The sequence below is a fragment of the Loxodonta africana genome, chromosome 13, assembly GCF_030014295.1.
Source record: "Loxodonta africana isolate mLoxAfr1 chromosome 13, mLoxAfr1.hap2, whole genome shotgun sequence".
In the NCBI taxonomy this organism is placed as follows: Eukaryota; Metazoa; Chordata; class Mammalia; order Proboscidea; family Elephantidae; genus Loxodonta; species Loxodonta africana.
Genome location: NC_087354.1, coordinates 57,327,136 through 57,353,908, shown reverse-complemented (window position 1 = coordinate 57,353,908; position 26,773 = coordinate 57,327,136). Strand labels below are relative to the sequence as shown.

Below are 26,773 nucleotides of genomic sequence, written 5' to 3'. Positions count from 1 at the left end.
ATAACTTCCTGGGAACTCATTAGAAATGCAAATGCTTAGCAGGAAGCTTGTTAGAAATGCAAATTCTCAGCAGGTGTTCGAACCAAAATCAACCAGTCTGAAGCCCTGGTTTTTAAATTGGAATTCCTATTAAGACTTGTACGAAAATATGCTGTAATAGAGAGGTGCCCTCAGGAGCCCTGAGGTGACGAGATTATGCCTCTACACTAAACAGCCCCAGGTGGGTCTACTCTTGCTTTAGTTTTCAGTCGGTTATTACATCCCTCTCTTGTCAGGGTGTCAGCCACATTGGTCCACTGCTTGTTTCTAATTTGCTAATCTTCTGTGAGAAACCCTGGTGGTGCAGTGGTTAAGAGCTACAGCTGCTAACCAAAAGGTCAGCAGTTCAAATCCACCAGGCACTCCTTGGAAACCCTATGGGGTAGATCTGCTCTGTCCTATAGGGTCACTATGAGTTGGAATCAACTCGACAGCAGCGGGTAATCTTCTGTGGGAGCCCTGGTGGCACGGTGGTTAAGAGTGTGGCTGCTAACCAAAGGTCAGCAGTTCAAATCTACCAGCTGCTTCTTGGAAACCTGATGGGCCAGTTCTAGTCTGTTCTGTTGGGTTGCTATGAGTTGGAATTGACTCAATGGCACTGGGTTTTTTTGGTTTAATCTTCTGTGGAAGTCCCTGGGTGGCGCAAACAGTTAAGTGCTGAGCCACTAACTGAAAGGCTGGCAGTTCAACTCTACCCAGAGATGCTTCAGAAGAAAGACCTGGCAGTCTAGTTCCAGAAGATCACAGCCATTGAAAACCCTATGGAGTACAGTTCTACTCTGAAACACTTGGGGTTACCATGAGTTGGCATCAACTCAATGGCAATTGGTTTGGGTTTTTTTCTTTTTCTTTTTCTTTTTCTGTGGGCTGAGAAACAAGGTGATCTTTGAGTTGAGGGTACTCAGCATCAAGGGGCAATAAAGTCCTTCTTGCCCTCTGTGTTCCAGCCATCACCCAGACCATCAAGTGTGCCCACGAGCGATCCGTGCACCTCTTCATCGACTCCTTGCTACACGGCAGCCTGCAGAGCACAGCCTACCTGTGTAGCGACATGGGCAGCTTCAGCCAGGGCCTGTGCCTGAGCTGCCAGAAGGGCCGCTGCAACACGCTGGGCTACCATGTCCGCCAGAAGCCACAGAGCAAGAGCAGAAGCCTCTACCTGGTGACTCGAGCCCAATCCCCATTCAAAGGTGAGTGCCGTGTGGCCTGGGAGCCTTCCCAGGGACTGGAAGCTGTCAGCGGTCTGAAAGGTTCAGAAGTTCCCTGATTTCTTTTCCTGGGGCACTTCAGGCTCAACACCCTCCACAACTAGGGTGTTCCTGATGCTGCAGACTCCAGACAGTGGTGTTGACACAGCCTCTTTCTTTTCCCAAGAATGTGGCCACCTTGCTGCCAAGTGCTAGGAGGAGAAATCTTGATAAATTCTGAAACCACCTGTGGGTTTGTTACCGGAATAAGTTCTTGCCTCTCACTGGTCAAGAATGTGCAGGTAAGGCATGTAGTTTTCCGCATGAGCAAAGCTTTATTGAAGAGGCTTGCAAGCGCAGACGAGGGGGGCCTAGAGCAACTCTTACCACCATCTCACAGAACAGAATAAAAGCTCTTGGGTGGGAAAAGATTCATGTTTATTCATAGACACAGGCAGGGATACATTAACTAGGGTGCGTGCGCAGCAACTTTCCAAGATGGCTCCTATCCCAGAGTCCTTTGGGATTCATAGCAGGACTTATTATGGGGTGTCGTGCCTGTGCAGTCTCTCGCTCCCCGGGTTCAATTCCCCGGCTGGGACTGTAGCCCTCACTGCCCCCAGTGGAAGGTCACACAGCGGTCACAGGTGGATGTTTTGCGAATGTCCCTGGGCCTGGTTTTCTCCAACTGCTTCTGAAAGGCAACTTTAAAGAAGTTTGCAGGCTATTTTTAGATACCCTGTCCCATTGTTCTGGGGAATGGCTTTGTTTCTGTACCCTGGCCCATTTCTTGTTCCTTAATAAGTCCCTAGGTTCCACAATCTGCCCCCTATTACCTCCCTGACAGTGTAATCTATTTCTCTTTTACTTGCTTCTCCTCTAACCACACCAGCCTCTTAGCTATTTCTCAGACAGGCACCCTCTGATCTCAGGGCCTTTGCCCCCTGTCTTAGGTTGGCCTCTCTTCGTAGGTTTTCACTGTCTCCTAGAATATTATATCCAGAAGGTCCTGATCAGTTACCTCAGCTGCCCACCTCCTATTGCACAGGGACCCAGAGGAATCTCCAAATCCAGGCTAGAACCCAGTCCTTTCATCTCTACTCATGGCAGCCATGAAAACACTGGGTTCCTGTCTAGGCTGATGGCTCCTCATTTTCCCTAAAGCATAAATCAGCTGGTCTTACAGGGCATTGTTGTCCTGCTAAGGCTCTCCCAACACGAGCTCCTGTTTCCAATGTTTTCCAGTCAGATTCTGACCCTTGGGGCAGGAAATGAGCCCCTGCCACTCTCCGGGTTGAACGGGAGGTCAGGGAAAGGGCTGTGCCTGTATCTTGGGCTAAAGCCAGCAGCGAAGTACTTCCATTGAAACATGAATCTCCCTGGAAGGAACAAGGCAGTATCTGTTGCCACTAACATTTCTGCCGAATCCTTAGAACAGCTCGGGCGTGATTTAGCATCTCGCTGTTTCACAGCACATACTCTCAGGCACTGCAAGAAGGAATCTGGTGTTTTGCTGTTTGATTATTACCACGCAGACATTTGTGTCTGCACGTGAGCATGCCATCCCCACCACATTCCATTAGCACTGCATTACATATAAAATGGAGTTCCTGGGTGGTACAGATGGTTATTGCACTCAGCTGCTAACCGAAAGATTGGGGGTTTGAGCTCATCCACATGTGCCTCAGAGGAAAGGCCTGGCAATCTACGTCTGAAAAATCAGCCACTGAAAACCCTGTGGAGCAGAGTTTTATTCTGACACACATGGGGTCACCAGGAGTTGGAGTCAAAGTGGACTGCAACTCGTTTATATGCATTATAATGTTTTATATATGTGTGTGTGTATAACACTATATACGTACACATTATATGCATTATCTAAATGACATATATGTAACATTATATATGTATAACATTATATACGTTATCTATAGAACATTATATATTTTTTTAAAAAAAGCAGCTGCCGTCAAGTCAATTCCAACTCATAGCAACCCTACAGGACAGGGTAGAACTGCCCCATAGGGTTTCCAAGAAGCGGATGATGGATTCAAACCGCCAACCTTTTGGTTAGCAGCCAAGCTCATAACCACTGTGCCAGCAGGGCTCCATGACATTATATATGTATAACATTTTATGTATGTGTGTGTGTGTGTGTATATATATATAAAACATATGGAAACCCTGGTGGCATAGTAGCAATGGGTTTGGTTTTTGGTTTTATATAACGTATATGTAATATTATGTCTGTATAACATTATATATGTGTACATTATCTATATAACTTGTTGCTGTCAAGTCAATTCCAACTCATAGCAACCCTACAGGGCAGAGTAGAACTGCCCCGTACAGTTGCCAAGGAGCACCTGGTGGATTCGAACTACCAACCTTTTGTTTTAGCAGCTGTAGCTCTTAACCACTACACCACCAGGGTTTCCCATTATCTATATAACATATGTATAACATCTTATATATAGGTACAAGTTTTATTCATTATCTATATTACATTGTGTATGCACAATATTTCATATATGTATATATTATATGCATTATCCATATAACATATATGTAACATTATGTATGTTTATACATTATATACATTATCTATATAACTTTGGAAACCCTGGTGGCTTAGTGGTTAAGTGCTACGGCTGCTAACCAAGAGGTCGGCAGTTCAAATCTGCCAGGCACTCCTTGGACACTCTATGGGGCAGTTCTACTCTGTCCTCTAGGGTCGCTATGAGTCAGAATCGACTCAAAGGCAGCGGGTTTGGTTTTGGTTTTTATATAACATTACACATGTATAACGTTATATATGTATACATTATATGCATTATCTATATTTTATATAACATTATAGGTGTAACATTGTATATGTATAACATATACGTATACATTATATAACATTGTATATGTATGACTTTTAGATATATGTATAACATTTTTTATATATGTATACATTATCTATATAACATTGCATACGTATGACATTTTATATATACACACATTATCCACATAACACTAGATCCATGACTCCCTTTGGTTCCCACCAAGCCAGCCCACAGGGTTGGTGATTACCCCCGCTTGGAAGATGAGGCAAGCAAATCAAGGGGAAGGTGACCAGCCCACAACCACACAGCCTGTGAATAAGCCTAGAACCCAGGTCCACAGGACGCCCAGTTTAGTGTTCCTTTTATTAGCACCCTAGCAAGTTCAAACTCCCAGGAGACTTAGTTTTGAAGCACAAAATTCCTCTGTTTACTGAACTTTTGCTCTCAAGCCAGGTTTTCCCCTTCAGCCCGCCAAGCAGGTTCAGGAATGGTAGATATCCATAGTGGATGGCACGTAACCTGTCTGCGGAGAACTTGGACTGGCGGGGCCTTTCCCTGTAAAAGGTCAAGGGATGCCCTCAGCTCCTCTGTCCCTTGGGGTTGGAGGAGACAGAAGCATACCCTGCTTCAGGGAGCTCCCCCACCACAGGCTGCCCACTAGAGACTCCTGTGCCTTAACCAGGTTCTCTTTCAAATGGAAAAACTGCCTGGAGTGATTAAGCCTCTCGGATAATTGCATTTCACTGGAAACTGCTTTAATCCTGGACTGTTAGAGTTGCAAGGGACTGTTCAACCTCATCATTTTACAGACAGGGAAACCGAGGCCCAAAGAGGTGAAATGACTTGCCCAGCACAGGGTCACAAAGAGATATCTTGACAGAGCTCCAGGCCTCCATGCAACTGGCCGAGTGATTCTTACACCAGTAACCTGCCCCTGGCCTGTGTGGGGCAGAGGTGAGGGTGGAGGGGACGGCTTGCTTTTCCCTCGAGATCGGCTGGGGAGAAATGAGGTCATTTTGGCACCTTCCAGGCTAGGCTGGGAACTGCATCTGAAGCAGGGAACCTGGCCCAGCTTGGGGACAGCTCTGGGGATGGGGGAGGGAAGCAAGTGCCAAGATAGGAAGTAGGGGAAGAGCAGTAGGCATGAGTCAGGTCGAGCTCCTCCAATTTGCCAAGATGCCAGGCACCCCACCTCCACAGGCTGTGGGTGCGCCTGCCGTACGGGCTCCCTTTCTTATCAAGAAGAAGCAGAGGGTCAAAGTAGGGCCGCCTCACACCACCCACTCGCTACCAAAGTCACTGTGTTTATCCATGCATTTCTTCTACAAGCATAGACCGAGCTGGGGTCTGCGGAGACCCTCTCCTCAGGAGGCTGGGTGGAGACTAACCCCTCCTACCAGGGGCTCAGTGCTGTCCGAGAGGGGCACAGCTCTGTGAGGCCCATGGAGAGTCACTTGTGTTACTTTATTGCCAACTACTTGTCTTGCTCCAGGGACATCTGATCAGGACAGGACCTACCAGGCCAGCGACATCTAGTCTTATGGAGGCTATGAGGCAGGGTGCCTGAGACTGCTCAGGAATCAAAAACCCCAGCCCCTGCAGGACATTCTGGTGCTGAGCTGTGGCCTGCATTGTCCCTCCCCTCTCTGGTGTTGTTACTTGCTGTCAAGGCAGCTCTGACTCTCAGCGAGCCCAAGTACAACAGAATGAAATGTTGCCTGGTCCTGTGCCATCTTCATGATCATTGGCATGCTCAAGTCCATTGTCGCGGCTGCTGTGTATTTTGAGTGCCTTCCAACCTAAGGGGCTCATCTTCTAGCACTGTATCAGATAACAGTCTGTTGTGATCAATAGGGTTTTCGTTGTCTAATTTTCAGAAGTACATTGCCAGGCCTTTCTTCCTAGTTTGTCTTAGTCTGGCAGCTCCACTGAAACCTGTCCACCATGGGTGATCCTGCTGGTATTTAAAATATTGGTGGCATAGCTTCCAGCATCATAGCAACAGGCAAGTCGCCACAATAAAAACAAACTGACAGATGGACGTGGTCCCCTTCTCTGGTCCTTCCAAATTCTCCTCACTTTGGCCCCAGTCCTTCGACTAAGCAAGGTCCTAATCTGTTCAGCCTAATTTCACTCACTGGTCGGGGGCAGCATGCCTGTGGTCACAGCCAGTCGCCCTGGGAACCGACAGAAGTGACACACACCCACGTGAAACTCTGCCTGTTTGGAAGTGGCCGCTGATGGGATACTGTAATCTGTATAATGCTACCCTGTCCAACATGGCAGCCACTAACCACATGCAGCTCTTTAAGTTCAAATTTAAATTACTTAAAATTAAATAAAATCAAAACCTCAGTTTCTCGGTCACACTAGCCATATTTCAAGTGCGTACATACGTGGCTACTATGCTGGAGAGCCCAGAAATAGGACCTTCCATCATCACAGAAAGTTCTAGTGAATGGCAGTGATGTGAAGCCTTTAATTCAGGCCACCATAACTACACCGTTCTCCACCCAGTCATGGCCACCATCATCCCTAGCCTGGGCCCTCAAAGCTTATTTTGCTAGCCACCTCTGGCATTTTGATGAATACCTACAGATTCTTCACAGAACATACTTGCCCAATTCTGGTGTACAGAGAAGCCACCATCCGTATCTTTCAAGGACATCTAGTTGTAGTCTATATTCTAGTGTCCAGTCTAGCTGGGCAAGATCAACATCTCCTCCCAATTCTAGTCCCACAAAGAACGCTTGGCCTGCATTCCTCTGGCTCCCAGGATATTGCGACAAAACCATCAAAGGATCTATTTTCTAGAACCGTATGCCAGAACTCAGGTAGACACTTCAAGAGTACAGCAGTAGCAGAGAATTGGGAAACAGTCGCTGAGTGAAATGTAGTAATTTATGGGCCGCTTCCATCCTCAGTCTCTCAGAGGGAACTTCCACCAGTCTGGGAGTCCTCTTTAAGGGAAGGGGGAGGTCTAATCTGTATTAAGGAAGTACTGCTTACAGAGTGCCTTATCTAATTCAATCCTCACAGCAGTCTGAAGAGAGGAATTCCCCCCCCATTTTTCAGACAAGGTAACTGGGTGGAGGCGAGGGAAGTTGCCCTTACCAAGAGCTTAACCACCCATGCACCATGCTGGGTGTTTTGCACAAATGATCTCATTTAATCCTCATGACAAAAGGGAGCGGTAGAGAAAGTGATATATGCTTAATTTTCCCATAAAAAGAGATTTGGAGAGCTTAGTAATCTTCTCAAGATCACACAGGTTTTGGAGTTGTTTTTTTTTTAATCCTAATTTTTTTTGTTTTTTGGGGTTTTTTGTTATTGTTGTTGTTGAAAACATACACAGCAAAACATACACCAATTCGACAATTTCTACATGTACAATTCAGTGTCATTGATTACATTCTCCGAGTTGCACAACCATTCTCACCCACTTTTTCTGACTTGTTTCTTCTCTATTACCATCAACTCACTGCTCCTTAAGTTTCCTATCTAACTTTCCAAGTTGCTGTTCTCAATTTGATCCCACATAGATAGTACTTCAAAAGAGTATAATGCTCAAGGCAAATGTTCTTTACTGATTAAGCTAAACTGTTGTTTGGTTTAAAGTGGACATCAGCAGATCTTTTTGGTTTAAGGTTTTAAGATTATCTCAGGGCAATAGTTTCAGGGGGTCATCCAACCTCAGTGGTTCCAGAAAGTCTGGATTCTATGAAAATTTGAAATTCTGTTCCTCATTTTTCCCCCTTTTGATCAGGATTCCTCTATAGCATCTTTAAAGTGTTCAGTAATGGTAGACAAGGACACAGTTTGTGAATAGCAAATAGAATATCTGATCCCAGATGACTCAGGGTTCACTGCCCTTGCTCCTCTGGCTCCCCACTCGGCCTCCTCAGTGTGGAATGAATGCCCCTTAACTGAGTGCACCTTCAAGCCAGAGTCACTCCAGTTGTGTTTCACCTCTTCTGCCTCCTGACTGTCTCTGGCAGTAGGTCCTCTTTCCACACTCCTTTTTGCAGACTCTCTCCTCTCCATATTCTTCCTTCCCTGCACTTTCTCCCTGCACTCCAGGCCCCTCCTAGCCTGTGGGGACTTGCTTCTGCTGCTCATTCCATCCGATGAGAAGAGTCTTTTCTTCTAGTTGGTGAGATGACAAGCCAACCTGTGACCTTGGGAGTCTGTCTGTCTCTGACTTCTCTAGGCTACTTCTTTGGAAGATTCTTACTGATTTCCAGGGCGTTCCTGAGGAAGCAGTGGGTGTAACGGAAAGAGCACGGGTTTGGAATGTGGATAAGCAGTGTCCAGAAACTTGGTTTTGCTGCCAACCACGTATATGACCTTGACCTACTGACAAAACCTGTGTGGGCCTCAGTTTCCACAGCCACAAAGTGAGAGGTGTGGACAAGCATGGGAGCATAAGGGATGAACCATTAAAACTGAGACACAGGGGTGAGTCTCAAAACTTTGCCTCATGGGTCCAGCATATAGGAAAGAAATAGGCAAGGATGGGTTAACACCGGGCATTTTTATATATACCACACAACAACCCTGTGAGAGAGCTTTTAACCCTCACTTTACAGGTGTGAAAACTGAGGTGCAGAGAGATTATGTTTGTCCAAGACCGCATGGTAGCAGATGGCAGAGAGAGAACTCAATTGTAGGGGTCTTCCTCTCAGATGAGGGAGGGCTCTTACTCCCTCTCCACATGAAGAGCACACAGCCCTCAGGCACCAAGCACAACGCTCCCACTCCTCACACACACACAACACAACCCTCCCTACACCTCACACACATAACACAACCCTCCCTACTCCTCACGCACACACACAACACAACCCTTTTTATACCTCACACACACACACTTCCTACCCCTCTTACACACACACACAAAACGCAATACCCTTACCTCTCACATACACACAGCACAACACTCCTTACCCCTCACATACTACACTTTACCTGTCATATACACACATAACACAACACTCCTCAGCCACCACCACCCCGCCCCATACATACTCCCTCTCCGTCTCCACCCCCAGGCAGACCACAGAAGAGGCAAGTATCCCTTCCTGTGACATCGGGGCATCACATAAATGGGCAGTACCATCAAGCCCAAAGGTGATCACCAAAATAAACACATATATACATACATTTGCTCACAAAACGCTTGCTGCTCTTCCTTTAAGCCTGCTCTGGGTGGATTCCATCTCCGGCTACCTTACTGAAGGCGGCCAGGTTTTTGCCCACATTCTGGCTGGCCCTGCCAGCACTGGCTGCCTGGTGCAGGAGCCCCCTGGACACCATCCTTGGGGCCCTCAATCCCAGGATCTTCAGCTTCCCTTCTGGTTAGAGGTACTTCAGATGGAGGGACAAGTCCTCAATGCTTCAAGAAAACACAAGAGATCTCATTCTTTCCATCCCCAAGAGAGAAAAATCAATACCCCGAACAAAAGGCCTCTGTAATGTTTGCAAACAGGGTCACGGTGTCTCCCAGAGCCAGTGTCTAATGATTCTCAATCATTTTTTCCATGAGATATTATATATATATATATATATATTTTTTTTTTTTTTTTTTTTTTCTGCTTTCCTGAATTCTGCAAACAGGTGATCACAGTGGCTGCTTTCTGGAAAGAAATGAAATTTTTTTCCTGTTTAAGGGGGCCCAGGCAGCATCCCTGGAAACCCTGGCGGTGTAGTGGTTAAGAGCTACGGCTGCTAACCAAAAGGTCAGCAGTTCGAATCCACTAGGCACTCCTTGAAAACTGTGTGGGGCAGTTCTACTCTGTCCTATAGGGTTGCTATGAGTCAGGTTTTTTTTTGATTCGTTAGGCGACGTCCACACAGGATTAGAATCCAGGATGTTTAGGGTATCTGAACCCCAGGAGAATCCTCTAATGAGAGGAATCGCCACAGGTCACAGGACTCTCCCCAGACAGAGTTTGCTGAGCTCACTCAGGGTTAATGGACTATCGTGGGCTTTTTATCTTTAAGACCTGAAATGATTTCTCCTGCCAGACAGGGGACGTGTTGTGCCAGCCTTTCGGCAGTCTTAAGATCAAAAGCATTTTTCTCCAAATCAGTTTTTAAAATCCTAATGAAACATGTCATAAGGTGAAGTGAGCAGAATTACTCACAATTTTTCACATACCCTTTGTAACAGCATCATTGTCCTGGGGATGGGGGGAATGGTATGCAAATAGTCTGTTTGGTTTTTTTTTAGAGGAAAAAAGCTTACGAAAAATCCAGACTTGTGGAACAATTAATTCTTTGTATGACAGGCCCTTTCATATTTAAAAAAAAAATGTAAGTTTTCTCCAAAAAAATAATTCTCCTAGTGCAGATAATACAGGATTCCCTGTGCCATCAATTCGGCGATATGCTGTTTTTCTGGAATGTTCTTCAGCCGTCAGGGCAGGCTCCTACAGAAGTCTGCTCACCTTGGCTCCTCATGGCTTATACCTCTTTGGAGGTTCTGACCTCCTGTGTGGGTCCCACCCCTGGAAGGTGCCATTGAAGGACAAGTAATTCCATCCATAGGAGGTGAGGGCTACAGAAGCCTTCGCAATCATCAAAGGTGACCCCCCCCAGTTTTGCACAAGCACCTTCCCCCAGAATTGTGGAATCATAGCATTTCAGACCTGGAAATCCATCTTCTGCTACTCACAACTTAAGAAAAAGGAAAGAAAAAGCCACCTCTGGGCAGGGTCTTGAGACATTTAGCCACTCTCTAGGGTGGGTTCTGAGGACAGGCAGGTGGGGTCTGCAGCAGTGAGACCACATGAGCACGTCATGGGGCAGACCCGTCAGGTGCTTTGCGTTCGTGGGTCCTTCCAGGCAGGTTTTGACTGCAGGATTTCTTCAAGAGCTGAAGGCTTGCTATTTGCTTTTGAAGGGCAGACTCAGTTCGCACAACCAGAGCCTCAGGAGACAGTGGGAAGGGTCTTTTGGAATCAGTTAGCCACATAGGCTCATACTCTGCTTCACTTCTAACTGGCAGGTGACCTCGGACTCCAGACCGAGGGTCCACTGGCCTGGATCCAGTCAGAGAAGGGGTGGGACCTTACAATGAGTGGGCAGCATTAAGGGAATCAACCAGGGTGTGGATGCACCTGAACCCAACAACAGGTCAGAGGGAGCAAGGAAAAGGAGGGATGCATGGAGAATTGGTGCCTCGGAGGAGGGGCTGCTGACAGCAGCTGTAATCGTGGGGCCCACAATCAGGCTCCAGAACCAGGACAGGGCAGAGGAGAAACACCCTGACCTTTCTCCTCTCCTTCCTGTCGCCTCCCCACCCAGTAGTGTCACTAGGGTTGGTGTCACCCCATGCAGTAGCTCATCGTGTCAACCTCCATGATAGTTACCAAAATATTGTAGCTAAAACACCTGAAAATTTGACAAAATTAGTGACTATAAAAACACCGACAGCAACAAAAACAACAGCACGTGCTCGCAGCCGGTGCAGACAAAACCACTGATTGAAAGCATCGTTGTAGCTGGGTAATAATGACAGCGTACTGGAAGGCTCAAAAAGTAAATGAGCACAGAGTTTTAGCCTTGTAGGTATATTGATACATGTAAGCTGGGCTTATGAAAAATGTTTTTGTTGTTATAACTACCTACAGGGATGTTTTTATAAAAAATAATAAATTTCTGCTGAGACACTACACACAAAATTTATAGTCATTTTGGTGTCACCCCCTCTGACGGTATCACCTGGTGGGATTGCCACCCCCATACCCCTCTAAGTGACACCACTGTCCCCACCCCCATCTCCTGCTGGTGCGTTCCAGTGGTGAAACCCAATCGGAAACCAGTCTGCAAGGAAACCCAGGAGATGTAGCCCATGGGGATCACCCTCCTGGAGCTCAGAGCTGGACAGAGTGGCAGAGAATAAATGGGGACAGGAAGTGGGGAGAGCAAATGGAAACTAAACTGCACGTTATCGTTGTCCCATCTTCTCATGACGACCAGAAAGGATGTATGCAAAACACCAAGTGGAGTCCCTGGGTGGTGCAAACAGTTAACGTGCTCAGCTGCTAACCAAAAGGTTGGAGGTTCAAGTCCACCCAGAGGTGCCTTGGAAGAAAGGCCTGGTGATTTACTTCCAAAAAATCATCTACTTTGACACAGACAGGATTGTGATGAGTCAGAACCGACTGAACGGCAACTGGTATACATACTGATACAAAACACTGACAATATTGCCTGGACCGCCACGAATGGTGTTTAATACAATATATGTTCCAGGCTGTTCTTCGCACAAAGAGCTCATCAAGTACTCCTTTGACAGCTAATGGATGCCGTGCACTTGTGGGGATGCAAGTATTACTCTGACCCCAAGCTGCCTTCTGAGCGGTGACATGGGCAGGGATACCCACAGGACAAGGCAGAAGTGACAAGGGCCACGTGGTGACTCTGCCTTCCAGGTTGCCAGCTCCCCCAAAGCCAGGACCATGGCTTCTATTTCTCTTGTTTTCTTCTTAAATACTTCCAAAAAAGCTTTTTCGTTTTCCAATCAATTTCTAATTAGAATACATGCTTACTGTAGAAAACATGGAACTTGCAAAAAAACAGAAAGAGAATTAAAATGATCTCTCTTCCCTCTCCAGAAATACACATTGTCAGTATTTTTGTGAATTCCCCCACTTTCACGCACACTGTTTCACAGAGTTGCTCGCATACTAGGTACACAGCTTTGTGTTCTCACTGGCTCCCCCCACTTCTTTCATAAGCATTGAAATGTTTCCAAAAATATCTTTTAACGGCTTCATAGGAGTGTATCACATGGTTGGGAATGTGAACTCAGAATCAACAGACTAACTTCTAATTGCGGCTTCACCAGTTGTTAGCTGCGTGACGCTGGACCAGTTACTTAACTTCTGAGCCTCAGCGTCCTCATTTGTAAAATGATACGGGAGGGAGGTTAGAGCAGGCACCTTGTAAAGTTGTTGTAAAAATAAATAAGTTAATTATGCGAAAAGGTTAGTGTCTGGGACACAGTGAAGAGTAAACAGCAGTTATGACGATTGTTGGAAACACTGGTAGCGTAGTGGTTAAGTGCTATGGCTGCTAACCACGAGGTTGGCAGTTCAAATCCACCAGGTGCTCCTTGGAAACTCTATGGGGCAGTTCTACTCTGTCCTATAGGGTTGCTATGAGTCAGAATCAACTTGACGGCAACGGGTTTGGTTTGGTATTATGGCTGTCATTACTGTTCCTCTACTACTAAATGTTTACAATGTGTCTGGTTTGTTTCTAAATAAATAATTCTGTTATGATGGCTTCGAATTTAAATCTTTTTCACATTTCAACTTTTTCCTCAGGGTATATAAAGCTATTGGTCCCAGGTATTTAAGAGTTCAGATTCTAGAGCCAGGCTGCCTGGGCTCCCATCCCACCCAGGCTACTTGCTAGCTGTGTTATCCCAGAAAAGTCACTTAATTTCTTTGTTTCCATTTCCTCATCTATGAAATAAGATAATAACAGTTGTGAGGTTGTTGTGAGGATTACATCAAATACGAGATGCCCAGCAGCTGGCACGTGGTAAATGCATAATAAATATTAGGCATCGTTATTATTCATACTTATTGCCAATTATGGAGCTGTGGTGGCACTGTGGTTAAGGAGCTCAGCTGCTAACCTAAAGGTCAACAGTTTGAATCCACCAGCCACTTCTTGGTAACACTATGAGGCACTTCTACTCTGTCCTACAGGGTTGCTGTGAGTCAGAATGGACTTGATGGCAATGGGTTTGGTTTGGTTGGTATTGCAATTACACTTCCACTCATTTATCCCCACTGCACTGGGCTGAGCACACATAGACTTCCAATTAATACCTATTGAATGGAATTGAAAATTGCTTGCCATGAGCATTCCTTGAGTATTCTGGAAGATGCCCGTCCTGTCCACATCACCTTCCTCCCCACGCCAAAAGCCTGTGGCCTGTGTCTTTGGAAGGGGCCTCGGTTGGACCTATAACACTACTTGTTACACAGTTCCCTTGACAGACCCTGAATAGTGTAAGACCTCTCCAGAGATTTCTGGAATCATAGGCCAGAATCCCTGTTCTGTTGCTGTGATGCAAGAGCTTGGGGGCCCTTCCTGCACCTTGGGTCCACAGTCTCACTGTCTTGAGGATATCAAACTGGTTTGTTATGCGACGTCCACACAGGATTAGAATCCAGGATGTTTAGGGTGTCTGAACCCCAGGAGAATCCTCTAACTAGAGGACTCTCTACAGGTCACACAACTCTCCCCAGACAGAGTTTGCTGAGCTCACTTGGGGTTAATGGACTATCATGGGCTTTTTGTCTTTAAGACCTGAAATAATTTCTCCTGCCAGACAGGGAACGTGTTGTGGATGTCAGCACCTATGTGTACGTGGCACCATGCTCAGTGCTAGATGCTACCTGAGCTAGCTCTCACCTACAGCAGAAAGCTCTTGACTTGGGGAACCCAAGGTCAAGAAGGGGAGAGTGTTGACGTGTCATGAGGTTGGCAACCAATGTCACAAAACATTATGTATCTTGTTTAATGAGAAACTTATTTGCTGTGTAAACCTTCGTCTAAAGTACAATAAAAAAAAAATTTACTAGAAAGAAAGAAAGCTCTTGTCCTGCAAATCAACTCCTAGTATTTGGTTAGTGTTCTGAACATAAATAAACACAATCATCTGGTGCTTCAAAGAGGACCTCTTAAGTAAACAAAAGCAATGCCTTCCCCAGACACATGAGCAAATCCACCACAAACCCAAATGGGGAGACTGGTTTATGCCAAAGGGTAGGGTTGTGTCAACAGTCCAGAACCCAGCGATACAGGCATACCAGGATGCTGCAGCTGGCGTGTTGGTGTCATACTGTTAGCAACAGCTGCCTCTAGGCTTGGCATGCAGCTACCAACCTCCAGTGGAGATGGCCCCACTTGGGAGTTAGATGGATTCATGAAGATGATGGATTCCCACACGCTGCCTGCAGATGGATGGCCTGGTGGCTCGTTACCATTATCTGTGGTTTCCAGTAGGAATTCTCCCATGACAAAGCTTGAAACCCAAGTCTCCAATTCTCAGAGGTGGTTTTCATCTTGCTTGGTGCTAATTTGGAGCCCTGGTGGTACAGTGGTTAAGATCTTGGCTGCTAACCAAAAGGTGAGCAGTTCGAATCCAGCAGCTACTCCTTGGAAACCCTCTGAGGCAATTCTATTCTGTCCTATAGGGTTGCTATGAGTCAGAACCAAACCAGCAATGGGTTTGGTTTTTGGATTTTTTTTTTTTTTTTTTTTTTTGAGTAAGCAAGGCAGATAAACCGCAAGCATACCATAAACCCCCTGTCCTTTGCCCAGGGCAGACAGTAATCTTCCCAAGAGCCTGACGCAATCTCCAAGTCCATATCAACACAGGGCTTTAGGCAGTCACTAGCAGCCAAATGGAATTGACACGCCATTTTAAAATGTTTGTAATTTTGGAGCTAGAACATACAGTTTCTTAGAGAACATGGTGACGGCAAGAAAACAGAATCCAAGCAGCTGATGGCCACTTTGGAATAAGGTGGGGTAAATTTAAAACCACCCACAGCTGGTGGATGGGACAAGGCAGGCTGAGCGCCAGGCCAGCTGGGAGCCTTGCAATAAATAGGTTCAGGGAGGTGAAGAGCATAGATGCTGCTATGTGACTTTGAGCAAGTGGCTTCTCTGTCTGACCCCTGTTTTCTTTCTTATAAAATGGGATGATAGCAACAATGCCTGCCTCATAGGGTTGTCATGATGTAAAAATGAGATGCAGGGTTCGGTGTTTACACAGTACCTGCCTCATGGTAAGCAATTTCACTTTTATTAATTAAACATAGGATTTATTTATACAAAGAAAAATAAGTCACTGTCTTCTATTCAACCCAGCAGAAGGACATTCTAGACATTTGATAGGACAGGAAATTCTAGGCCCAGGTCCCAGAACGAGAATTAACTTCTTTACATTGGGAAATGTGCTAGTTAAGCCCCACAGAGCTGGTTCCCAGGATCTGCCCCAGAATACTGAGGAGTGGGCATTAGGGCCTATACTTGGTGAAGTTAGTGCCACTTGGAAACTGACCTCATCAGGTAGAGGCAAAGCTCAAAACGGCGGTGTAGTCTCTGCCTTTGTCAGCCGCCACAAACGACTTATTTCCAACACCAACTACCTAGAGTTAGGCCAGGCTCCATAGATTAAGGGCACAGTCCTCCAGGCTGCCAAGTCTGCCCAAGACTTCAGACACCTGCTACAAGTTCGGGGGGTCCCAGAGCCACCCTCACTTCTGGCCAAGTAGCTCCAAATTCAGCGTTTCCCATTACTCCTTCAGGTTAGGTAGTTCACTAAAACCACTCAGAGAACTCGGGAAAGTGCTAGATTAAAACGTAATTATTATTATAACAAAACGATGAATCAGAACCAGCCAAAGGGACAGGTCTGGAAGGGTCCCAAATGGGAAGCTTCCATGTCCCTAGGGGTTTGTCACCCACCCAGCACACTGATGTACACAGAATATTGTCATGCAGGGAAGGTGACCCAAGCCTCAGTGTCCGAGTTTTCATTGAGGCTTCATTACTCAGGCATGACTGACTGAATCATTGGCCATGTGATTGAACACAGTCTCTAGCTAATACCAAGTGACTCAAAGCTCCAAGCCTGGAATCACATGGTTGGTCTTTCTGGGGCCCAGTTCCCCCTTAATTGTCTCATTAGGATGAACTATAGAGGGGCCCACCATGAACAGCAAAGACTCTCCAATTCCTCAGGAAATTCCAAGGATTTGGAGGTTACCTCCCAGGAAGTTGGAACAAAGGTCAGCCAGATTATTTACCGCACAGGTACCTTTACTACACAGGTACCTAGAAGGTATGTATCCTCTGATTTACAGAATGAGGCCCTTGCCAAACATATGACATATTCCAGCAGGATTTGCATCCAGAATTCAGCAAGGGTCCACATATGCTACACTTCCATTCTGTCTTGTTAAGTTATACTTGTTTTTATTATATCACAAGCACAACGTAAGTCCTCTCTAGGCGTTCAGAAAACACAGAGAGGCAAAAAGAAGAAAATAAAAAGCATTCATAATCCTACTTCCTGGGAAAAAAATGTTAACATTTTGGTACTTATCCATCCAGATTTTTCTCTCTGCATTTTAAAATTGTATGGTTTATATATAAAATCTTTAATAAAAGTTGCTGCTTTAATTTCTCTCTCTCTAGTTTATCACTACCAGTTCAAGATCCAGTTCATCAACCAAATGGAGAAGCCAGTAGAACCCACTTTCACCATGTGGCTTCTCGGAGCCAAGGAGGAAATGCAGAAAATCCCCATCACCCTGTAAGTGTGCCAGGGAGCCCATCTGGGGTGACAACACGCTTATTTCTGTCACAGGGTCTAGATGGACTTTGCACCTTTCAAGGGGGAGGCCAGATGCACCTTACTTTTCTCAGCCCATACGACCCCCCAGACGTCCTATCAGAGGGGACATTCACCAAGTCCCCACCTTGTCTTCCCTCTCCAGTGTTGCCCTAGTACCACTGATGGCTTATGTTAGCACTTCGTGTGTGTGATGGGATAACCCAAGGTGGGTGAGAGAGTGGGAAGCAAGGATGGCCTGGTCAATGTCTGCAGTGCAGGGAGGCGTGGTGAGGGCAGGCCAGGCGTCATCAAGGCCCTGAGCATCTTCCCAGTGAGTTCTGAAAACCATAGCCTGTTCAGCTGGGCACTGTGAAAACAAAAATCATATTATGCCAGTAATGGAAATGGAAGTTTACTTAACATACGATTTGCAAATCAGGATAATATTTTGATTATAAGTGTTCTGGAGATGAAAAGAACTTCCAGAATTCTTAGTCCACATCTTTTCAGCATTTCCATGAAAAAGGGGCTGGAACAGAACTGACCAAACAGAATAGAACAGACAATTTGTGGTCAGGAAGAATTTCATACAGCACTGTCTTGAAGAGCAATTAAAATAATTACTGATTTACCCTAAAATATAGCTCCCGGTGTGACCTTTGAAGTCTTCTGTTTCCTGAAACTGACTGAATTCTTCTGAACAGCACAATGCCCAAGGCAAACAGTCTTAGATTATTAGTCTATCTAGACCTTTGCTTGACTCAAAGGTGACTCTTTAGTTTCTTCAAGGCTCAAGGTTCAAAAGAAACCTAAGGGCAAATGACCTGTGTGGTCACCCCAACTCCATAGACCCAGAAATCTGAATTCCAAGAGTATCAAAACCATGTCTCAGTACAAAATTTTAATTTCAGTCAGCTGGCCCTGCCAGCCCTCTCCATCTGTCCTTCATTCTTGCCTTAGCTATCTAGTGCTGCTGTAACAGAAATACCACAAGTGGATGACTTCAACAAACAGAAGTCTGTTTTCTCATAGTTTAGGAGGCTAGAAGTCCAGATTCAGGGCACCGGATCTAGGGGAAGGCGTTCTGTCTGTCGGCTCTGAGAAATCCTCATCTCAGCTCTTGGGAATCTCCCCTTGCCATATGCCCCGCCCCTCTGCTTCTCTCTGTGCCTAATCCTTTCTTTTTATCTTTTTATATCTCAGGTCATTAAGTTTAAGACACACCCTACACTGATATGGCCTCATTAACATAACAAAGGGAGACCTATTTCCAAATGGGATTACATCCACAGGAACAACCAGGGTTAGGAGTCCGACACATATTTTGTGGGGACACAATTCAATCCATAACAACCCTGTTACACACCTGTTCATAACACAAGCAGTGGTCTCACAGCCCCTCACTCAGAGGCACACTTGTCAGAAAGGGCCCAGTGGACACCCAGTGTCTCAATCCTCAGCATGGGCTTTCTCTGGGAGGTGGCACCAGCCCTTCACCCACTCCAGCAGTCCTCAACTTCCTGAAAACTGCCTGCCTTGGATCTCTGATTACACACTGATCCAGTCAGCCAGCAACAAGGTGTTAGTGGTCCGCCCTAGAGATAGTGGGGCCCTGTCCTCAGGACGCCACTGCCCCAGGAGGAGGGCTGGATCCCCACGGGATTCTTCACAACATTCTGCAGGAAGAGCTAGGATGAGCTGAGCATGGGACCCTGCATCCTCATCTTCCCTAAATCCTGCCCCAGGGGAGACTCTAAACAGTGGGGTGGCATCTGGCAGCTCCTTCAACACCTTGTGAGGATAGCTGTCTAATGAGTAAAGCTGATAATTATACCTGAGTCTGCATTCAAATCTTGCCCCAAATTTGTGCATCCTTTTCATGTGTGGTTTTCTATTATTGCTATGCTTTGCTGTTTTAATAGAAATTTCTACTTATATGGAAAACAAAGAAGCACTGCTGGGGGAAGAAAAGAGTGTGGTGTGGGTCTACTGTGTTAACCAAACCTACAGAGAACTCAGCAGTCCAGGGGCCATTACTGAAGCCACTCTCTCATCGGGAAGAGCTTTTCTGACTCGTTTACCTAGAAGCTAAGAAACAGCCTGAGCTAAACGAAGGCAACTAAATTCATTACTGCAGGACTCTCAGAGCCTTTTTAATATGCTAACACAACACAGGAAATAGCATGGTTTTCCCAGTTTTATTGGTCTGGAAAACCCTTTTTTCTCTGGCACACCTATTGCTATCTCTCTGTATCTCTGTTGAACACCTGTTTGCCACAAAAAAGACCATCCCAGGTAACTCATGCAAACTTAACACATCCTGAATGTACCTAAGTATCACTTTGCTATCACCAATAAACTGTGTCTGATTTCCTTTGTATCTTCAAGGGGCGGAGGAATTACAAGTAATAAAACCTACTCCTTTCTAATCACTCTGGATGTTGATATCGGCGAACTGATCATGATCAAGTTCAAGCAGGAAAACAGCGCCATATGGGCCAACGTCTGGAACACAGTCCAAACCATCATCCCATGGGGCACAGAGCCCCACTACTCAGGTCTCCTTCTGAAGACCATCAAAGTCAAAGCAGGAGAAACCCAGCAAAGGTGACTGGTGATTTGACCTCCTCCTAACAGATATTGAGCACTACACGTGCCAGGCACTTCACAATTTAATACTTACAGTCTGTACTGGTTGTTGTGAAGTTATTATGCCCTAATGATAGAGTATAAACACTCAGAAAGGTGATGTGACCATCCCAAGATCACAGAGCAGTAGGTGGAAGCAGGAGTGGATTAACCAGTAAATCAGGTACGCACCAGCTTGCAGTAAGCCAGGTACACACAGGTTTAATTGTCTTTACTTACTAACCTGTAGTGCACAATTTAACATGGCTTTCACCACATCTTTGATATGGTGAAAAACAGGTGAAATTGTGCAGTATAGATTAGTAAGTAATCACAAGTAAGCCTGTGCATACCTTGCTTATTGGGTAATCCGTCCCGGGGTGGAAGGACCAGGATTTGAACCCAGGGCTGCTGATTCCCAGTCTAGCCTCTTCCCACTGCCAATGGTTAATGGCTACCTGCCTCAGGAGCTTGAGCCCAGTGCTTCTCCAGCATCATCGGGGCTGCTCCACAGACCTCACTTTGAGTGGCAAGGACCTAGATGTGACATTTCTTCGTCATTGTTTACCCAGAGAAAGACTTTTAACAGATCACATCTCAAAATCTCAACTTACCTCTCTCTCTGGTGGTGCCTTTCAAATCTTAGAGTGTCTCAGAGCCACTGGGAAGCTTATTAAATACGCAGAATTCCCAGATCCACCTGTAGAGCTTCTGATTCATTGCACCTGTGAAGGAGGTGGGGTGGGCACATTTTTAATAAGGGTCCCAAGAAATTCTGGTGTGGACCAATCTTCAGTAACCAAGTGCTGTTGAGTTGACCCTGACTCATGGAGACCCCATGTGTGTCAGAGCTGAACTGTGCTCCACAGGGTTTTCGGTGGCTGATTTTTTGGAAGTAGATCTCTAGTCCTTTCTTCCAAGGTGCCTCTAGGTGGACTCGAACCTCCAACTTTTTTGTTAGCAGCTGAGCCACTAACCATCTGTATCATTCCAATGTGGACCAGTAGACTGCTGTGTGTGATTCAACATCTCCGCTGGCCCCAAAGCCCCAGGGCCAATAAGGGCTGGAAGGGGGAGCAGGGAGTAAGAAAAGGAGGGCGTCCAGCACCTCCTACAGTTTTCCCAGCAGAGCAGAGGGATGCCCCCGGCCACCATGCTTGTCTATAGCTCTGTAGTTCTCCAGGAAAAAAAGGATCCTGTCCTTCCCCAGACCCTCTCCAATCTCCTCCCCGTTTCCTGGAACCCTGTTTGTCCTCTCACACCTCCTTTGTTGGGAAGCCCATTTCCCTCGTTGGCAGCCTCTAACCTCCAAATTACATGCCTCCCTCACCCTCAGATTTCACTGGCCCATGGCAGATTTATGCCGCCTAAGTCCCTTACACAACCGCATGCTAAGATTTTATCTCCCTGGGAGACACAGTCCTGGCAATTACTAAGAACATATTCTGCGGTCTGCCAACAGATTTCTCCACACGATCAATTTGAGAAAATTAAACTGCTTCTCTCCTCTCATACACTTGGCCTTCTTGCCTGGCTTTTTGGCCCCTTAGAACACTGCTGCTTCTCAGCACCACCCCTCAGTTCTGGAAGCTGTTCGCCACCACCATCTAGGCGACACGACCTGAAGAGCCGTAGACAACACACTCCCTCCCCACCGGTGCAGGCCCACACAACTGACGAAGGATGAGTCCCTACTGCACAGCTGGCATTGGACTGGGTGCCTTGTGCCCATCAGTCTCATTTAATCTTCCAAATCGCCCTCTGAAATGGGTAGTATGCCCGGTGCAGATTAGGAACCTGAGGCTCATGGACATTACCAGCTTGGGGACATAGTTAATAATTGTCCGAGCCCAGATCTGACTCAGGTTTCCAAGAGAGATCCTTCCTTCATTAGTGTTGGTGGTGGTGGTGCCATCAAGTTGATTCCAAAATCTTTTTTTTAAGCAATAACTACCAAGTTCCTCCTATGTGTCTACACGGTACCAGGTACCACTGGGGGACACCAAACAAATCCAAGTTGTGGCTTTCAGTATAAAGAAACTTCAGAACCTAATAAAAAAAATGAGATGCCTCCATTTTACTAATAGGGTGTGACATCCCTGTGCTTCTTGAAATTTAATGTGTGCGAGGATCACCTGGATGTCGTGTTAAAATGCAGGGTCTGCTTCAAGAGGTCTGGGGTGGGGCCTGAGATTCCACATTTCTAACAAACTCCCAGGTGATGCCAAGGCTGCTGGTCCATGGACCACACTTCCCTTAGCCATTCCTGAAGCCTAGGCAGTCTGAGAAGGACATCAGTTCAGGTCGTTGGGTTGGCACTGTGCTGTGAGGATATACAGGGCTTTGTGTAAGCTCAGAGCATTCACAGGAGCTAGGCACTGATCAAAGCAGCATGGCAGACAGAATCAGACACTCCAGCGGTTGGTCCTCAACTCAAATTTTGACTCCACAGCTTGCCATTGAGTGGCCACAGACTATCACTTTGCCTCTCTGAGACTCAATTTTTCTAGCCATAGATGGGAATGATACTACCAGTTTTCTAATACCCTCTACAAATGAAAATCCCTAAGCCAGGATACAAACACTAAGCCTTATACTCTAAATCTCTCTGCTAACTGCAAGAAATTTTTTAAAAAGGAGGAATTCAACGTGAGGTGGTTTTCCTGCACCAAAAGGCACAACATCGAGGGTGAGCAGAGTCTGCTGTCAGGGTGAAAAAAAAGGACAAAAGTACCACACCTACAACAGGACGTGACAAGGGACTGGCTAAACACAGTGAAAAGATGCTCAATTTCTGCAGTAATCATATTCACATACTACTCATAACAGTGTTTTAATTTAGCAAAGACTTGACCTTAGATGCAATACAAAGGAAAAAAAAACCATAAACTAGAATTCTCTGTGACTGTTGTTTTTTTAAGCCGATGCAATTGGAGTTAGTAACATAAAATGGCATCTCAGGACAAGCTAATGGTCAAAGGAGTCTAGCAGTTGGTCTCCAAGAAAGACTCAAAGCTCATAGTGGGTGTCTGTGGCTAGACAGTGTCTGCACCCATGAGGAGAAGAGGCAGGGCTTCCAATGCCGGGCTAGGCAGGGGGCTGACGGCAGTGGCCTCGTCCCCAGGGACCTTTAAGAATGGCATTGACAGACCGGAGCGTGTTGAAAGAAGGAAGGCTGGGGAGTTCCGCCTGCCTTTGAGAAACAGTTGAAGGAACTGAAAATGTTTGTCCTGGAGCCAGGGCATGTAATGAAAGAAACCACACTTACCCTCCAATCCTTGATGCTCAGTTATGAGAGAGAACAAAAGAGGGATGCCCCTGGGACCCTCTGTTCTTAAAGAATTCAAACCACCTCAGTGCAAAGCCCCAGGAAGCCTTAGACCATTGCTTTCACTGAATTAGGTCTTGTTTTTCTCTGAAGTTATAAAAATATTTGTGAGCATAAGAATCTAATTAAAGAAACAACATTGCGTGCCTTACATAAATTGAGTATTTGACAAAGGATGAGACACTTCAGTGAGTTCCATCTAAAACTTAATGTGGCATTCGCTTTATGTTTTCTTTTCAGAATGACATTTTGCTCAGAAAACACGCAGGATCTACTACTTCACCCAGCCCAGGAGAAAATCTTTGTGAGATGTGAAGTCAGCTCTAAAAAACGGAAGCAAAAGATCAGATGAGCCCTCTTGAAGATCCAGTGTAAAGAATAAACGAATCTTATTCCTCATCTGGGGTGTAACAAACCCCCAACAAAGTAATATGAAGAATTTTGCATAAAGTTTAAAAGTAAAGGAGGCACGTTTCACTATTGTAAACTGAGCTTTTAAAAACTGCATTCTACAACTATTGTCAAATATTAGTGTAACTAAAAAGTTCCCAGTGCTACCTCTGGTTGAATGGTAATGTATGCAAATCAGTACAGATGTAAGAGCCATTTTAGATCCAAGTTGTTCTAATTTAAAATGTCTTTTACAATTAAGTCAAATTTTCTGCACTTCCTAACTAGTTAATGCTGAGCATTTTTTGAGCCTTGCTGGAAAGGTACTTCTCGGTTACATAATTAGCATGTCAATAAAGGGCAATCCCAATAAATCACTAATGGTATGACTCAACGGCACTGGGTTGTTTTTTTTTTTATGTTACACCATGAGTGCACACCTTTTAAGATAGGACGACTCACTGAAAGAGGAACAATTCTAATTAACCTAATAGTTGTCATCATACATGTAATACTCATTTAGCTGAACCAAACCCATAGGAGTAGAATTCTGCCCAAACTGCTAATGATACCGATGAGAGGTGGACAGTAGGTCATCTTAGTAATTAAATGACCAGTCACATAAATACAACTTTCCTCTCTCACTAATGCTTGCAATGAAGGCTAACAGAAAACCTGGGATAGCTAAAGAGATATGAAATCTCACACCGTCCAATAAATGAAGAGTGATGTTTGGTCAGCACTTTCCCACGCGGAGCTCTTGACAGAAGTAGATACTAGATACAGGAATCACTTGGAGGTGTGTGGCCAGTGACTGGGAGAGGAGGAAACCGCTCTGCACTTTACACAGGCTACCCCGCCATTTACACAGGCTTGGCTGTGCACAGCTTCTAATTCACATTCTCTTCGCTGGAGAGATGTCTACCTCTGACTAAAACAACTCCAGATTATCTTGCGTGATTCATTGTATTTCCCTGCGAAGGACATCTAAAACTAAATGGGCTGGCGGAGGGAGGGGGACAGAAACACCAGCTGGCAGGTGTTTCAGAATGAAGCATCCCGATCCGAATGCTAACCTTACCTGCAAAAGAACTTGTCCCACTTTTAGCTAAAGTGCATGTGCGTGTGTCTAGATGGATAAATATTAAAGTGAACAATACTTTACATTACGTCTAAAATACTAAGGTTTACAATAAAACCACGTTTGCATTGGATTGGCATGTTTTATCATTATTTAACATACCCCAGCCAACATACTACTTTTTAAAAAACTACCTGAGAACACTCCTTGCTAGCCATCCTGGAGAATATGTTTACGTGTACACCAGGATACGTGTGCCAGCATATTCATCTCAGCTTTGAAAGAGTCAAAGGCAGAAACGCCCAAACGCCCACTGGTAGAACGCATACGTGAACTGTGGTGTATTCTTACTAAAGGAATGTTACACCGCAATGAAAAATGAACCAAAGCTACAGACAGAAGATAGGGCTGGGACCAGGGGCAGGCAGTGAGGGGCCTCCAGAGCAAAATTTCAGGAGGTATTTACCCACTGGTTCGTACACTTGCACAGAGACACACAAAATAAAGTACAAAACATGAAAACTAAACTACATTGCAAGGGATGGATAAATGGGTAGTAAAACTGTAAAGAGGATCCCTGTTGGTACAATGGTTAAGCACTCAGCCGCTCACCTAAAGGTCAGCAGTTCGAACCCACCAGCTGCTGCTCCTCAGGAGAAGATATGGTGCTCTGCTTCTGTAAAGATCACAGCCTTGGAAACCCCATGGGGCAATTCTATTCTGTCCTATGGGGTCACTACGGGTCAGAACTGACTCAACAAAAATGGGTTTGGTTTTTAGAAAACTATAAAGAAAAGCAATAAAATCATTACCACAGAAGTGAGCCTCGTGGTAACTCCAGGAAAGAGGAAGGACAGACCAGGTTCCACATGCCAACAATATTCTACTTATTCTGGGTGGTGGTTATAGTGTTCACTTTTATAACCACTCTTTAAACGGTACGTCTATAATTCATACACTTTTGGATATGACTGTCACATTTCACAATATGCAAAAAATAAAAGAAAAAAAACCCCAATGCTGTCGAGTCGATTCAGGGCGAAGTTAAAACATTTTTCTAAGACTGTGTAAATGCACTTCAACATAAGTATAATTTCCCAGGAGATATAATTAGAAGTTATTTCATCTTTAGTAAGAACATGTGAAGTGACAGAGCATGTCATGACATTTTGGGCAGAATTCAATGAGCCAGCAATATGAGAAACGATGAACTGGAGCACTTCAAACTCCTCTTGGTGGGTCCAAATCTGGTTGCCAATGCTGTTTTCAGTGGATTATTTCCACTTGGGAAGACACGCTCATGGACGTCACATTTTCTGAAGTATATTTCTGTAGAGAAGTCAAGTAGGGAGACTGAATAACTCAGCCACATCTGTTCATCGCATACACAAAATGCCTACTCGTACACTGATTATACATACCTCTCTCCAAAGAATATGCATTGTGAGCCACTCTGGAAAGATCATGCTAGCGTCTTGCCTTTCAGGGCCTGTCTGCGCCCTTACTTGTAAGAGAACGCAAGGACAGAGATGGAGCGCCGATTATACCGCAGCTGGGCTCTTTGAGGTGGGTGACGTCAGAGAGAAGGAAACAAGCACTCCATTCTATATTAAAATAAGTGCGCTCTCCCACGTAGCAAAGCTAATCGTCCTCCATGCTTACCTTGGGTAACGCTGGCCAAGAAGACTGCAAGCTTCGACTGCAGTTACGTACTCTGGGGTGGCAAAGCATAGAGCCCAGATTGAGGCAAGTCAGACGGATGAAAAACAAACCAAGCAAGGGGAAAACTAAAGGAAGTCCAGGCTCTCCATCCCAAAAGTCATTATCTACCTGCTAACTGTATATTCTGCTAAGCACTCCTACTCAAATCCCAGCGATGCGTACATCACTGGCAGTCCTCAACACACCTCCTTCCTT

At 45.5% G+C, this 26,773-nt stretch overlaps 1 protein-coding gene across 1 annotated transcript in view; it reads left to right on the top strand.

The window, feature by feature from the left end:
- The window catches only part of LIPC (lipase C, hepatic type), a 175,933-nt gene extending 152,062 nt beyond the window's left edge, over positions 1-23,871 (top strand). The window contains exons 5-8 of the mRNA XM_064267490.1: positions 987-1,229; positions 17,291-17,408; positions 19,818-20,036; positions 23,626-23,871. Of these exons, the coding sequence (XP_064123560.1) occupies positions 987-1,229; positions 17,291-17,408; positions 19,818-20,036; positions 23,626-23,737 (692 nt within the window). The 3' untranslated portion in view covers positions 23,738-23,871. The remainder of the gene's footprint in view (positions 1-986; positions 1,230-17,290; positions 17,409-19,817; positions 20,037-23,625) is intronic.
- Positions 23,872-26,773: the final 2,902 nt, after the last annotated feature.